The 15,636-nt window shown below is 57.1% G+C and overlaps 1 protein-coding gene across 2 annotated transcripts in view; it reads left to right on the forward strand.

The window, feature by feature from the left end:
* TTLL11 (tubulin tyrosine ligase like 11) overlaps positions 1 to 15,636 on the forward strand; it is a 207,699-nt gene that overhangs the window by 135,905 nt on the left and 56,158 nt on the right. Inside the window, exon 7 of one of the 2 annotated variants that reach the window (XM_055133390.1) lies at positions 15,073 to 15,171. The exons of the other annotated variant lie outside the window; for it this stretch is intronic. Within the exon in view, the coding sequence (XP_054989365.1) occupies positions 15,073 to 15,171 (99 nt within the window). The remainder of the gene's footprint in view (positions 1 to 15,072; positions 15,172 to 15,636) is intronic. 2 annotated transcript variants of the gene reach the window in all.

Below are 15,636 nucleotides of genomic sequence, written 5' to 3' on the forward strand. Positions count from 1 at the left end.
TGAGAGGACCCCTTTCCTGAGTGACAAGCCCGGGTCAGGATGGTCTGACTCTAAGGCCCGGGGGCGTGCCAGTTCCGGCTCGGGCCCTTCCTGGATTCCCATAGCCTCTCCCCTGATGAAGGCGGCTCAGCGACCTCCACATGTCAAACAGCTGCCGGGAAACTCTGTGTGCGTGTGCATGTGTGTGTGTGTGTGTGTGTGTGTGTGTGTGTGTGTGTGTGTGTGTGCGCGCGCCCGTGTGTGCGTGTCTGTCTGTTGCGGGAGGGGGGTTGGCCCTCAGGCAGTGCTCAGGGGCTCTGGGACCCCTTCCCAGAGATACTTGGTCAACCCGACTAGAAAGTTCCATATCTGGCCTCAACCCTGCAACACTGCTCAGGTCCCGCAGAGCTGGAGGCCACCCTGGCCACACCAGCCAGGGATTGGGGGTGGGAGGTGGCCATGAGAGGGCTGGGGCTCCGTCCTGAGGCCTTGTGCATGCAGGGAAGATGCTCTAGCCCTTGGCGCCCTCTCCCCTGCATCCGTCCTCTCCCCTGCATCTGTCCTCTCCCCTGTATCCGTCCTCTCCCCTGCCTCCGTACATCTCTGTCTACACACAGCGATAGCTCTCCAGGATAGATTCCTACACATAAAATTGCTGGGCCAAAAAAACAGGTGTTCTTCAATCTCGATAGCTATTTTCCAAATTTTATGAGGGTGTTTGGGGCCCTGCTGCTGATATAAGAGAAGTAATTTCTACACCTTCAGACTTTATGTACCAATAAAATGTAAAAAAAAAAAAAAAGTGGAGATAGCATAAAGGAAGTTGACCAGCATTTTATTTTTCCATGTAAGGATGTTAGATAAAACAGCCAAGTGCCACTGACTAGCTTGGGCTGTATGAGAGAGACATTTGGGGGGTGGCTACATAGTCCAATATCTGCAGCTTTATAGGTTTGGCTTGGTACTGTTGGTGCTGTGTGGTAACAGGATAGGCGCACACACACACACACACACACACACACACGTGCACACACATTCAGGCATGCACGTAACCACTTTTGTCTACTTTCCTTGTCTCATTCTGTTGCTTACAGCAGAAATCACTGCCCCAGAATCATGCCCGACAACCCCCCCCCCACCTCCTGACACCCCCCCAGCACCAAGATCGTCTATCATGCAGCCAGCGAGGGTCTCGGGTCCTGCAGTGAGTTATACGTGGGTGGGGGTGCAGACGGAATGGCGTCTGACCCCGAACCTAAGTCCCGTGGCCCCACGTGCACAGGTCGGGAGGGCCCCGAGCTTCAGGGGACGTGGGCTCTGGCCCCCGCCGTCCTCTCCCTGTCGCTCCGTGGACGCGTGTCCCACTGGGGGGCTGGACGTGGGGAGAGCACGGAGAGTGCCTGAGGACCCCAGCAGGACTCTGGGAGGGGGAAGTCCCTGGAAACAGGTCCCGGGGGCCTGTGTGTGGGAGGAAGGGCAGAAGGGGGGCTCCCTGGCAGTCAGCTCCGCCGCCCGGGCCCCGAGAAAGCCCCCGCCTGGCTCTGAGCTGCCTGGCACACCACCCGCAGACCGACAGTGTCGCGTGCCACTCTGACGCCAGGCCCGCCCCAGCCCCTGCGGGCACTTGGGTCTCGACAACTCCCACGAGCTCCGCCACCCTACCCCCGCCACGGCCCCTGGGCACCGGGGGCACACGGGGAGGAGACGGGCCGCCTTCCGGTCTTGACCCCCCTGGACAGAGGGTGACTGAGACCTGCCCATGCGAGCAGGGAGCAAAGGCAGCCTCTGCCTCGGGACAAGGCAGGGCACCCCGCGCTTCCCGGATGCCCCCTGCAGGGGAGAGGCCCCGAGCCTCAGGTGGGAGCAACCTCAAGGCTCCTCCCAGGTGGTCGGGGAGGGAGGGCCTGCGTTTTCCTTTATTTTTTCGTTTGTTTGCTTTTTGGGCCACACCCGGCGATGCACAGGGGTTACTCCCAGCTCTGCACTCAGGAATTACTCCTGGCGGTGCTCAGGGGACCATATGGGATGCTGGGAATCGAACCCAGGTCGAGCATGTGCATGTGCAAGGCAAGCGCCCTAACCACTGTGCTATCGCTCCAGCCCCCTGAGTTTCCCTGAGAAGGGGCCCCAGGCAGAGCCTGGGTGCCCAGCGCCCTCCCCACCCGCCCTGAACGGAGTCTCGAGTCTCCAGAGCAGGCCCGACCTCTCCCAGGCCACCGGGCGAGATGCTCGACACCCAGAGGCGAGTTCAGCAGGAGCGCGGGGCTGAGACCCCGGGGGCCGGGCCCTCCCGTCCACGCCCTGGTTCCATTCCATCCATCACAAGCAGCTTAAGGCGTCCCAACTCACAGACCGAGACAGATGCGGAACGTGTCTGGGGATGGGAAATATCCTTTACCATTAAGCATAAATTAACTTAATCACCAGGTATGAAAGATAAGCAACATAAACAGCATTCCCTGAAGCTTTCATTAAAATTACAATTCTATTTAAGATTTAGCTCGTATTTTCCAGGACTCGAACCCCTTCCAAGCGATAATGCGCGCCGTAAATTTCCCCTCTGACAGAGCGGCCGAGAGACGAATGTGCCGGGGACAGAGATGTACTATGTAATTTAACTCTGCCTCCTGGCCCTTCGTTTTGGCCTTGGGCTGGATCCGCACATCTCTCTTTTCTTTAAAAAAAAAAAAAAGAAGAAGAAGGAAGAAAGAAAGAAAGAAAGAAAGAAAGAAAGAAAGAAAGAAAGAAAGAAAGAAAGAAAGAAAGAAAGAAAGAGAAGAAGGAAAGAAAGGAAAGAGAGGAAGAAAGAAAGAAAGAAAGAAAGAAAGAAAGAAAGAAAGAAAGAAAGAAAGAAAGAAAGAGAAGGAAAGAAAGGAAAGAGAGGAAGAAAGAAAGAAAGAAAGAAAGAAAGAAAGAAAGAAAGAAAGAAAGAAAGAAAGAAAGAAAGAAAGAAAGAAAGAAAGAAAGAAAGGAGGAAGAAGGAAGGAAGGAAGGAAGGAAGGAAGGAAGGAAGGAAGGAAGGAAGGAAGGAAGGAAGGAAGGAAGGAAGGAAGGAAGGAAGGAAGGAAGGAAGGAAGGAAGGAATTAGTCTGGGGAAGATCTGGCCCCGTCCGTTTCCAGGGGCCCTCGGGCTGGGCCAGCGGGAGGGGTGAGCCCCCAGCCGGGTGATGAGGAGCAGAGTGCTCCGAGCTTCTCTGTCCCCGTCAGTGCCCGGGCAAGTGCCCTGCAGAGAAGACAGAGGAATGAGAGACCTCTAAGCGGAGACCTCTAAGCGGAGCGTCCCCGCGGGTGGCCGGCTCAGCCTCTGTGGGCCTGGGGCGGAGCAGGGGGACAGGCAGGACACTGAGTCCCCGTTCCCCCGCCTCCCACAACTGGTTCTTTTCCTTCTCTCCCTCTGGCTCGGGTCTGGGGCGAGTCTGCTGTTTTCCCCGAGCTCCCGACCTCCTTCCGTAAGCCGAGGCCGAGGCTAAAAGGGGGGCTTGGCGGGGCTTGCGCAGGAGCCGAGGCTCCAGGGGGTGGCGGCCGTGGGGTGCAGCTGCTGGGCGGGCGCCTCTGGACACGGCCCCCCTCCCCTCCCGTGCCCCCAACACAGGTGTGCCCAGATCAAGCAGGGGGCTGAGCCGGTCCGAGGAGGAAGTCACTGGGGTAGGGGAGACCCGGGCTCAGAGGTGACACAGAGAAGCTGGGGGGTGGGGGCGTCCCCTGGGGTCACCAGCCTCTGCTGGTGCTTGTGGAGCTGATAAGATCTGTCCCTACACAGCAGATAAGGCGTGTCCCTATGACCCAGTAGGGAGTATCTGGGCCCATTCTACAAGCACCAGGGACCCTGCCTTGAGTGTCACACCCCCCCCCACCACCAAGCATTGTCACCTGGCTGCAGCCTCTAGCCCCAGATGGGGTTGGGCCTGGGCAAGGCAGAGTTGGCACTGCGATAGGTCGGTAATGCTGAACTTGATGTGACTAGGCCGCCCTCGTAAGCCGAGAGACCCTATAACGTACGTGTGTGTGTGTGTGTGTGTGTGTGTGTGTGTGTGTGTGTGTGTGTGTGCGTGGCAGTAGAGCGAGCGGCCATCAGCGTCTCCTGGAGGGGTTTCTCCGCGCCCCTGTCATCCTTCACCCTGCGTCTGCCCGGACCTGGTGTGCCACGTGTCTGGGCACGTTGGGGAAGAACTGTCCCCCGACAGTCCGTCCCTGGCAGGGGACGGCCCCGGCTCAGACGGGCGCTGTCGGCTGAGGCTGAGTGGCGAGCATCAACTTTGCCTTTGCGGGAAGTTTATCCGTCGTGAGGCCTCAGTAGATGGGACCAAGGAGGGAGGAGTCAAATGGGGCAGTTCCACCCCTTCACCCCTGCTCCTGCCGTGAGCATCTGGCAGTGTTCCAGAAACTTCCTCTGCTGGACCATGGGAGGCTTAGCCGTGTCCCAGGTGCAGGCCCCCACTGAGGCTGGACCCTCCGCCCAGGCCCCCCTTCCCAGAGGGCTGCTGATTTGAACAGAAGGGCGGGCTTCAGAGCAAGCCACTGCCAGCTGCCAGCGCAAATGCGCTGTTGCCGGGGTCCAGGCCCCCCGACTCCCCGGCCCACCCACTCCTGCTCCCCTAGGCTCCAGGCCAGGGGGGCTTCCGGGGCTGGTGTCCTCAGCTCCTGGGTCCCCGGGCAGGGACTGCCCAGGGAGAACCTTCTGAGTTTGCTCCGATGCTCTCTCATCCCAATGCCGCCCCCCCTCCCCGAGGCTCTGAGCTGGGTGGATGTCCCCACCGTGTATGCCCACCGTGCGCCTGCGTCCTCCTCCCGACGGTGAGACACACCGTCCCCTCCACCCCCAACAGCAGGCTCTCTGTGACGGGCCACTCCCGGCTCCCTCGTGCGACAGACGCCCAGGATATGCCCCCCTCTCAAAACACAGTTTTGTTTAGTGATGTGCCTTTTTGGGATTGCAAAATTGACTCAGGAGTCAAAACAATAATTATATTTGAGACGATTGTGGAGATCCAAGCTCTTTCCGAGGTAATCTCAAAAAAAAAAAAATGTTCATTTGCTGGAAGCAAATTAAAATTGTACCTTCCTGCAGAGCCGGCATCAGCACGAGGGAAGGGAGGTGCGGGGCGGGCGGGCGGGCGGGGGAGTGTTTTCCCAGGCGCGCTCAGCTGTCTCGTTTCTCCCTCGTCCACTGTGCTTGGCTTTCGTGATTGGCGGGTGAGCGTCACCAGACGCCTGGACGGGTTGTGAAGCTGTGAGGGTGCCCTGCGGCCGTCCAGACTGTGCTGGACCCCACTGGTGGGAAAACAAGGAACTGGGACGTTCCCAAGTCCTGGCGCAGAATGCTGGGGGGGACGTGAATCAGTCCCGTGCTTCGGCCCGATGAACGGCCACGTGACGTCCCCGAGGCCTGTCTCTAGAGGGACAGACTGTGACACTCCCCCCCCAGGGTCACGTGCAAACAGCAAGTGGATGTGTCCGTCGTTCCACACCCCCCCAAGATCTAGTTCAAACTAGTGTTTGGCGTGACTCCCATGGTGGCGCTCCTGCCACCAGTGCGGCTAGACGGAGGAGCTGACTCCGTGTGTGTGTGTGTGTGTGTGTGCAGGTCAGAGGGGCCCATCTGCTGCACACCACGCTGACCCGAGCCTCGGTTTCCCTGCCCGTCCTCGGAGAAAAGAATTTCTGCCCTCTGGCCCCGAGAGGCTGCCTCTAGGACAGTTTCCCAGTTTGGAGGTTGGGGGGTGGGTGTCAGGGGGACCAGGGGACAGTGTGTGTGTGTGTGTGGCGGGTGCTGGCGGCCTGCAGGGGGCGTGGCCTGGCTCTGCTGTATTCCTGAGGCGGTCGTGTTCCCACGGCTGTCAGTCACCGCCAGCGAGTAAGAAGCAATTCGGCTGCGTTTGGGGGGCCCAGGGAGGTAGGGGTGAGGGGCTCGTGAGAGTGTTGTCGGCCGTCCCTCCCACCCAGGAGCACCCCCTGTGCCTTGCCCTGACTCCTGAGCTGCCCCCCCATGCCTGCTCCCCCCGAGGGATCTCCTGGAGCCCCTCCCGTCCAGGGATGGTCCGGCTGAGGGTCCCGGGGAAGCAGTCTGGAGGTTCTGTGAGACCCGCTCTTCCCCCCTGTTCCCCACTGAGCTCCGTTTCTTCTGTCTGAGATGAAAGCCAGGCCCTGGTTTCTCAAGTCCCATCCAACAGAAAGTTCTAGAAGCATTTACAGTTGGGCTCAAGCTGGATCATGTTCACACAGTGACGCCTGAATAGGGTCCTGTGTGTGTGTGTGTGTGTGTGTGTGTGTGTGTGTGTGTGTGTGTGTGTGTGTGTGTGTGTTGGGGGGTGTATCCCACAAGTCCCTGTCTTCTGAGTGTGTTTGAATGATTAACCCTTTCTGGGCTTTCCCAAAGCCTCCCCGTGCTCTGACAGACGGAGGGTTCAGTGCGGAGACGCCTCGTGACCGGCCAGACCCAATTGCCCAGTTTCTTGTCTAGGTGAATTACCCAACTGGGAGTTTACCAGAAGCTGCAAGTCCTGCTCTGGGGAAACAGAAACTGAGGCCTTAGCTGAGACTTGATGTTAGCTGCAGCCTGTCCTGGCTTCTGAGGAGTTTGCTTTTGGGCCTCACATTCCCCCCTTTTCTTTAAACTAAAATGAGGGATCTTCCTCAGCAGAGGGTCATTAGTATCACTGTCTGAAAATCATCAGCCGTGCCGTATTTATTCCGCTCTTAACAAAGACCACTATGAGGGCTGGAGCAATAGCACAGCGGGTAGGGCATTTGCCTTGCACGCGGCCCACCCGGGTTCGATTCCCAGCATCCCAGATGGTCCCCTGAGCACCGCCAGGAGTGATTCCTGAGCGCAGAGCCGGGTGTAATCCCTGTGCATCGCCGGGTGTGACCTCCCCCCCAAAAAAAAAGAGACCACTATCTTGTTCAGGGTGCGAGGGGTCCATGGTCAGGAGCAAAAGCAGGAGCGCTAGGGGTCCCTGGTGGGATGGGATCAGGGTAACAAGTTGACCTTCCCAGTTCCCTCTCTAGTACAAGATACCTGTAGCACAATCTGTCCCACTCAGCACAGTTCAGGAGTCAGTGATTGTCAAGGTGGGAGGGGAACAAGCAAGGGATCGCGTACAAGCAGACCCAGTGCCAGTTGGGTCACCGGTACAGGGGTTCTTCTGGCTGACCCGTGCTGTATTCCCGGGAGGCCGCCCTGTGGTTCTGGCTCCAGTAGGCTTGGTAGGTCCGGGGAATAAGCAGGGAGTTCAGCCTGGACGTGAGGGCGTGACCTTACGGATAACTGAGGGGGTCTCCCCCGCGTTCTCCCTCTCAGCCCACCCACTGCCCAGGAGAGAAAGTGGGAGGTGAGGTGGGAAAGAAGGGTCCCCGGGCCCCCCACTTGGGTGGGATGAATCCAGGATGGGAACCTTGAGAAACGCCCCCCACGGCATTTGGGTGGGAGGCGCCCCTGTCTGACCTGCAGACACAGCCCCTCTCCCTCCCCCCTCCTCCTCTCTTCCCGAGGGGGCAGGGAGGTCTTCACCCCTCCCTCCCGAGGAGACCCGGGATCCCAGGAGGGTCAAGGGACTCATCGAGGCCACTGGAGGGATGGCTGGTGAACGGGCACTTCTGCCCGCCACCCCCAGCAGCCCACCGTTCCGGAGCCTTTTCCTCAGGGATCTTCGAAGGTTTTTTTTTTCCACTTCCTCCTCCCCCCCCACCCCCGGGGCAAGGCCACATACGCGTGGGAATCCCTGGGGAAGTGGGTCAGCCTGGCAAAGTCTGAGGTAGCCCAGGAAGGTTGCTGCCACCTCTGCCCCGTCCTCTCCTGGTCCCCCTGGATGCCGAACCTCATCCAGGGCGTCTTTAAGGAAGACCCTCGTGTGGCTCTTTCCCCCTGAGTTCTGTCTGGGAAGACAGGAAGAACCTCTTTCCTTTTTCTTTTTTTTTTAATTAAGTCACTATGACTTGCCAGATTAATTATGATTGGGTTTCAGGAACACCGTGTTTCCGTACTAATCTTTCCGCCAGTGTCCGTTTCCCTCCACTCATGCCCCCGTTTCCCTCCCATCTACCCACTTGCCTCTATGAAAGTCACTTTTTTTTTCCCCCTTCTTTTTTGGTTTTGGGCCACAGCCAGCAGTGCTCAGGGCTTGTGACGGCCGGCCCTGCACTTGGGAATCACTCCTGGTGGTGGTGCTCGGGGGACCACCTGGGGTGCTGGGGCTCGAACATGGGTTGGCCGAGTGCCAGGTCAGCCCCTCACCTGCGGTACTGTCGCTCTGGCCCTGGCACGTTTTTCTTATTAAGTGACTTTTGGCGCTGGCGTTGATAGAGCCGTTCGTGGCCAACAGCGTCTCGTGAACGGCCCTTTCCCGCCACCTCCGTTGCCGTCCTGCACCTTCTCCCGTCCCGACGAAGCAAAAGAAGCTGGGAAACGACTGTCCTGGCACGCCTGTTACAATGGAGAGTATCTTAAGCTGGAAGGCCAAATAGGATGCAGAACTCTTAGAAATTAAAAAAAGAAACAAATGAATGAAGAAGAGCCAGCAGGAAAAGAAAATAAATGAAGTGAGAAACAGCTGTTTGAAACAGAATAATCTCGACGCACCCGATACCCAGTGCTTGGCGGAGGCTGGACCCAGGGTGGAGGTGGACGAGCCTTTGTTCCAGGAAACGGGTGACTGGGAGTTGGAGGCCGTGGAGGACCCAGACGACCATCCAGCTGACCCAGAGAGTGACGTCACTGACGAATCGACTCTCTGGACATGCCTGCCTGCCGCCGTCTCTGTGTCTATCTTAGAGGCTGTTGGTTTTGCTTGGTTCTTTTCTTCTTCTTTTTTTTTTTTTTTTTTTTTGCTTTTTGGGTCACACCCGGTGATGCACAGGGGTTACTCCTGGCTCTGCACTCAGGAATTACTCTTGGCGTGCTCAGGGGACCATATGAGATGCTGGGATTTGAACCCGGGTCGGCCACGTGCAAGGCAAACGCCCTACCCGCTATGCTATCACTCCAGCCCCCTGCTTGCTTATTTTCTTTCTTTTTTTTTTTGTGGGGGGGTCACACCTGGTGATGCACAGGGGTTATTCCTGGCTCTGCACTCAGGAATTACTCCTGGTGGTGCTCAGGGGACCATATGGGATGCTGGGATTCGAACCCGGGTCTGCCACATGCAAGGCAAACGCCCTACCCGCTATGCTATCACTCCAGCCCCCTGCTTGCTTATTTTCTAAGAAAAAAAATAATTTTCAAGAGAATATTATTTTTATTTATTTATTGGCTTTTTGGGTCACACTTGGCAATGCTCAGGGGTTACTCCTGGCTCTGCACTCAGGAATTACTGCTGGCGGTGCTCAGGGGACCATATGGGATGCTGGGATTTGAACCCAGGTCGGCTGCGTGCAAAGCAAACACCCTCCCCGCTGTGCTATCGCTCCAGCCCCTCAAGAGAACATTCTTCTGAGAGCTTTCATCACTGAACTCCATAAACTGAAGACCAGTTCTCCTGTAGAGAGCACCTTCTGTGCTCCTCCCCCTCGAACCCGGCTCTCACCCATCTCCCCGCACCTGAAAGAATGAACGAACCTCTCTTCATTCTGGAACCACCCGCCCCTTCCAAGAGACGGCCTCCTCTTGACTGTTGTTGCGTGCTCAGCCTCGGGTGGCCATCCCGAGTCCCCCTCCGTGTCCTGTCCACCAGAGGCCTTGCAGGGTACTGCACATAGACTGGCTGGCGGAGGGTAGGTCCATCCTCTCCCCACTGGCGTGATCCTGCCCACACCGAGCTCCCCGCCCCCGCCACGGAGAGAAACCACAGCCCAGCCTTGCCTTGGAGCCGCTCCCAGCCTCAGGGTCAGCTGGGACGAGAAACTCGCAGATGATGAAGACGAAAGGAAGTGCTCAGGGAGGAGGCGCCGGCCAGGAGAGATGGATGCCGCCCGGAGGAGCCCAGGGAGGGTTTGCGGAGAAGACAGATATATTTCTTATTCATTTTTTATTATTTTGCTTTTAGGATCACACTGGCGATGCTCAGGGGTTACTCCTGGCTTTGCACTCAGGAATTACCCCTGGCAGTGCTCAGGGGACCCTATGGGATGCTGGGAATCGAACGCGAGTCGGCCCAGTGCAAGGCCAAAACGCCCTCCCCGCTGTGCTATCGCTCCAGCCCCCAGATATATTTTTTAAATGACTCACACAAATGGGTTCCGGGTCGCTGACACCCCACGTTCACGGTCTACACCAGAAGCTCTGAGCCCGAGCTCGCCCCTCCAGACTCTTGGGAGCCGACTCAGATGCGAGGCTCAGGGGAGAGTCAGAAAAGTAATTAGGGACACAAATCTCAACGCCTGTTTTCTATTCTTAGCCAAGCGACTACGGGTCACTTCAAAATATTGCTTCATCTCCCGGCTCCACATACTCCTGGGCGAAATATTTTTAGACCCATGTTTGTTACTGAGTGTAATCGAAAAATATGTCACCCGATTTTATTAGTGTTCAGCACTTAATGTCGTGGCCAACAAAAGGTGATAGATTTGAGAAAGCTTGGGATTCCTCCTGAGGGATGTGTCTCTTAGCAACGTGCAAGGTCATGGGTCCGTGCCAGGCTCTAGAGTGACGACCTGGGGAGTGTGACTACCTGTTGGTTCGGGAATCTCACTTCTAGGGGCTTCAGAGTAAGTCCCACGTCGGGAGAAAGAGAGTGCAAGTAAATTCACCCAAGTCCTGAAAATCCGGAAGCCACCTGGTGACCCTTGAATTTGAAAGGTCATCATTAAAGAGACCTATTCGGAATTGTGGTGATGTGGCAAAATGCTCAGAACAAAATGCCAAATGCAAAAAGAGCTTGTGGATTGCCTGTGTGGTATGATTGCAGTTGTGTGGTTGTATTTCTACAAGAGAATCGAGTAGAATTTACTATATTGTTAAAGTGAGAATTTCCTTGGGCCCGAGAGATGGTACAGGGGTTAAAGGCACTAGTCTTGCACTCGGCTGACCCTGGTTCCATCCCTGGTACCCCATGTGGCCCCCCCCAAGCACCATGAGGAAGGATCCCTGAGCACAGAGCCGGGAGTAAGGCCTGAGACAGCCCTCACACCAAAACGAAACAAAAATGTACTTGGGGGGGGGGGGACGGAATTCCGAAAAGTGAGATTGTGTCGGACAGTTTTGTCCTCTATTTCATTTGTTTTGTTTTGTTTTGTTTCTGAGGGGAGAGGGGCGCACACCTGGCTCTGCACTCAGGCATCACTCCTGGCGGTGCTCAGGGGACCCCCGAGCATGCCGGGGATCGAACCCAGGGCCAGCTGCATGCAAAGCAAGCGCCCAACCGGCTGGGCTGTCTCTCCTGGCCCAGAGTTTTGTTTTCTTTCTTTTTTTTTTTTTGCTTTTTGGGTCACACCCGGCAATGCTCAGGGGTTACTCCTGGCTCTGCACTCAGGAATTACCCCTGGCGGTGCTCAGGGGACCATATGGGATGCTGGGAATCGAACCTGGGTCGGCCGCGTGCAAGGCAAACGCCCTACCCACTGTGCTATCGCTCCAGCCCCCGAGTTTTGTTTTCTTACTGACTCATTTCTTCGGGCATCTGTCTCCCCCAGAGAGATGTGACGTCGCAGCATTAAAAGCAGCCGTATGAGCTGGGGCACCCACAGCGCGGACTCTTGGGCAGGAAGTATCCCGCAGCCAGCACCTTCTGTGGCGTAAGCACCTTACCTGGTGCAGACAGAGGGACAGAGGCAGCGAAAGCAAAGGAATGGAAGTTTAATTCACACTCCCGGGCGGCTGGGGTAGGGCCGAGCTCTGGGGAAGGCTGAGCAGGGATTTTAAGTTGGCTTGGTGGGCTGAGGGGAAGGGAACAGAGGTCAGTGGACCCGTGTGCTTTGGTCCGGCCTTCCGTTACCTGTTTGGGGCGGGGGGTGTCCATGTGAGGAGACGTGGAATGCAGGCTGGTCACTTCCTGGTGCCGGGTGGGCCTCAGGTCCTGTCCTCTTCTGTGCGTGCTGGGGGCAGGGTGGTCCCTGATTCTGTCATTGTCTCATCAGCCCGGTGGTCCTGAGCAAACGCGACAGGAACCGTGATAGAGAGTTAGCCAGGCTTTTTTTTTTTCTTTTTGGGTCACACCTGGCGATGCTCAGGAGTTACTCCTGGCTCTTCACTCAGGAATTACTCCTGGCGGTGCTCAGGGGACCATATGGGATGCCGGGGATCGAACCCAGGTCGGCCGAGTGCAAGGCAAACGCCCTCCCCACTGTGCTATTGCTCCGGCCCCTAGATGGGTTTTTCAAGCCCCCGACACAGCCACCTAACTGGGCTTGGTGGAACCTGAGCTGGTCCACGCCGGCACCCAGTGACCCAATGATCTCGGGGACAGCTGGCCCCAGAGAGCACCTAGGAGAGTGGAGAATCCCCGGCTGCTGTGCAGGACGGGGATCAGGGCTGGCCCAGAGCAGAGCTGCCCGGGGTCCCCTCCTGGAGGAGCCACCGCTGTGCTCTGGGTGCTTGGTGAGCCCCCCAGCAGACAGAACAACGCTGGGGCCCAGTCTGCCCCTCCCCCACCAGGGACCCCTCGCCTCTCCGCCACACTCAAGCCTTGGACGGGCGTGAAGGCGCTGGCTGAGCCTCCAGTCCTGTGGGCTGCACCCAGCAGGGCCCCCAGAGGAACTGGGATGCTGAGTTTGTGGTGTGAAAAGGCCCTTCACTGGGCATTGTGTACATGTGGGAATGTGGGTCTCCAAAGAGAAAAGGTGATTTTCCGGAGCTTGGGCTGTGGATGTGGGAACTCGAGCAATTTGCAGATTGTTTTCAGACTCAGCATGGGAGCCCCACCCCCACCCTGCGGTATCTGGTGTCCCCCAGCCTGGCTGTGCTAGAAAGCCCTGCAGACACTTGGCTGCCCGGTACCCACACAGGCGGCTGTCCCTGCCAAGCCCAGAACGGAAATGGCCCTCCGTGTTTTCTTTAAATACTTCGCCTTGACCTGATCCTGTCAGTGACACCGGTGTATTTTCTGCGCACAGATTTATGGAGTGTGGACACGCACACTGCCTACCTGGGAGGAAATGTACAAGCCCAGAGAGTCTGATTCCTGGAACCTACCTTAATGCGACCCCATTAAGTATGTGTGTGTGTGTGTGTGTGTGTGCACGTGCGTGCGTGCACATGCGTGTGCCTGCATGTGTGTGCATGCATGTGTGTGGTGTGTGTGCATGCACGTGCATTTGTGTGCGCGCGTGTGCCTGCATGTGTGTACATGTATGCATGCGTGTGTGGTACATGTGTGTGCACACATGTTTGTGTGTTTCACATGCACATGCTTGTGTTATGAAATGAGTATTTTAATTTTGATATTTTAAAATGTTTGAGCCACCCCCAGCACAGGGATCCCCGCTGATAGTGCTCAGGGGGACTGTCTGTGGTTCCAGGGATCAGACCTGGGCCAGCCTCTCTGCCCTGTAGTATCTCTGATATGAGCGCTTTCAACCATTTTGTTAAAGAGAACATGGATTAGAATAATATGTATTTCTGCAAGGTCATATTTTGTATAAGGGCTGGAGCGATAGCACAGCAGGCAGGGCATTTGCCTTGCACGCGGCTGACCCGGGTTCGATTCCTCCACCCCTCTTGGAGAGCCCGACAGGCTACCGAGTATCCCGCCCGCACGGCAGAGCCTGGCAAGCTCCCCGTGGCATATTCGATATGCCAAAAATAGTAACAAGTCTCACGATGGAGACGTTACTGGTGCCCGCTTGAGCAAATCGATGAACAATGGGACGACAGTGCTACAGTGACATATTTTGTATAAATTCTACACAGACTCTCATAAACTATCCCTTAGTCTTCACAGCCCTCATGCAGGGGGACATGATCCTCGCTGTGGGGGAAGCAGAGAGAGGATCAGGGAAGTTAAGTGACTTCCCCGGGCACACAGCACCTAAGTGGCAAAGTTAGGCGTGACCCTGACTCCGTCGCTGCCTCCGCCGAGACGATCCCTGCCTTGCTCCGCGCCAGACCCCTGCAGGTGGCCACCATTCCTGTTCCCGCACCTACATGAGCCGCGTGCAACAGAGCAGGCGTAGGAGCCGGCCAGAGACGGGGGACAGGGAGGGGAGAGCGTTAGCCCCGAAACCGAGCAGGGGGGCAGGGCCAGGAGGGGCAGCCCAGGCTTTGGAACTGGGCTCCCAGTTCTGTCAAGAGGAGTGGGTTATATCTGGGTGCAGGACAGGGGCTGGGGTCTGTGGCCTGGGGTCAGGAGCACGGACCCGAAGCCCGCGTGGGCTGGCCCGGGAGTTGCCCCGAGAGCATCCTGCGGTCTCGGTAGGATCCAGCTCCTGCTTGTTCACCAAGGGCCTTGAGGCGGAGGCCGGGCTCGTATCTGCACACGTCCACATAGGATGAGGTTCCCTGGGAACCAGCCACGGCCGAGCCAACACCGTCCGGACGTGGCGGTGCACGCGCCAAGGGAGGGAGAGCATGAAAAATGCATGAGGAGCCTCGCGCGGCAGCCAGTTGTGCTTGTGTTGAAGATACATCAGATATATTTTTAGCTAGCTCTCGTCTTTTTTATTGCAATGAGCACGGGACATCCGTAAGAGCTCATATCAGTTGGCGCCTGCCCTCGGGCACCCCTCTCCCTCCTCCCCGCCCCCAGCTTCCTCCTCCGCCTGGCATTCTCCCGTGGCATTTAAAGAGTCTGACCTTGGAATGTCTCGAACAAAACAAGTTCCTGTATCCGTGTGTGAGCGCCTCCTCCCGCCCGCAGACGTGTGCTCTGAGCTGTCTGCCCGTCTGCCCGCCTGCCCGGGGTAGAAGCACCTTGCAGGCAGGACGCCCGAAAGGGTTGTCTCCTGTCTTCTCTGCCCCGTGTCAGCACCTTGGCAGTGTCACGTGTTTAATCTGCGTGGTGCCCATTAAAGATGCTTCATCTGTATGACGGTTAACGGAGACCAGCCAAGGATGGGTGCCTGGCACCCGGTCCTCAGGGTTTCTCCCTCCGTGCCTTGGTGGCGCCCCTACCCAGGGGCTTTGATGGCCGAGTCGCGTTAGTCTGTAGAAGTTAGCGTGTATCTGACTCATGCAACACAGTTGGGAAAGATGAGAAAACGGTTCATTGTGCTTTCTGCTTTCAGCCTTCCGGATATCTATATGGACAGCACCCTCAGATTCCCTCCAGTTTCTGACAGCATGCCTTCATCGAAGATCCAGTTTCCAAAGTTTCCCATAGTCAGGTACTGGTCAGTTGAGTGGACATCGCCGGAGTAACCTGCGTCTCCACTATGCCCGTAGTCGCTCTTAGACGCCAGCCAGCCCGCGTGGGGGGCGGGGCGGGGCAGCAGGAGCTAGACAGTGGTCATGGTTATCTTCGATGCCCCCGTAACGGGTGGAGCTCAGCCTAGCCAGAGTGGGGTGGGGGCGGGGGAGACGAGTTTGCTTTTGTGGGGTTTTATTTTGCTTGGGGACACACCTGGGTATGTTGGGGGCCACGTGGTGCCTGCCAGGCTGCCAGCTCCCCAGCCCCCAGGACAGAATTTGACAGCAAAGCACTGCACTGTCGTCCAGTCCCATTGTTCACGGATTTGCTTGAGCAGGCACCAGTAACGTCTCCATTGTGAGACTTGTTACTGTTTTTGGCATATCGACTATGCCACCGGGAGCTTGCCAGCCAGGCTCTGCCGTGCTGGCGGGATACTCTT

The sequence above is a fragment of the Sorex araneus genome, chromosome 1 (assembly GCF_027595985.1).
Source record: "Sorex araneus isolate mSorAra2 chromosome 1, mSorAra2.pri, whole genome shotgun sequence".
Lineage (NCBI taxonomy): Eukaryota > Metazoa > Chordata > Mammalia > Eulipotyphla > Soricidae > Sorex > Sorex araneus.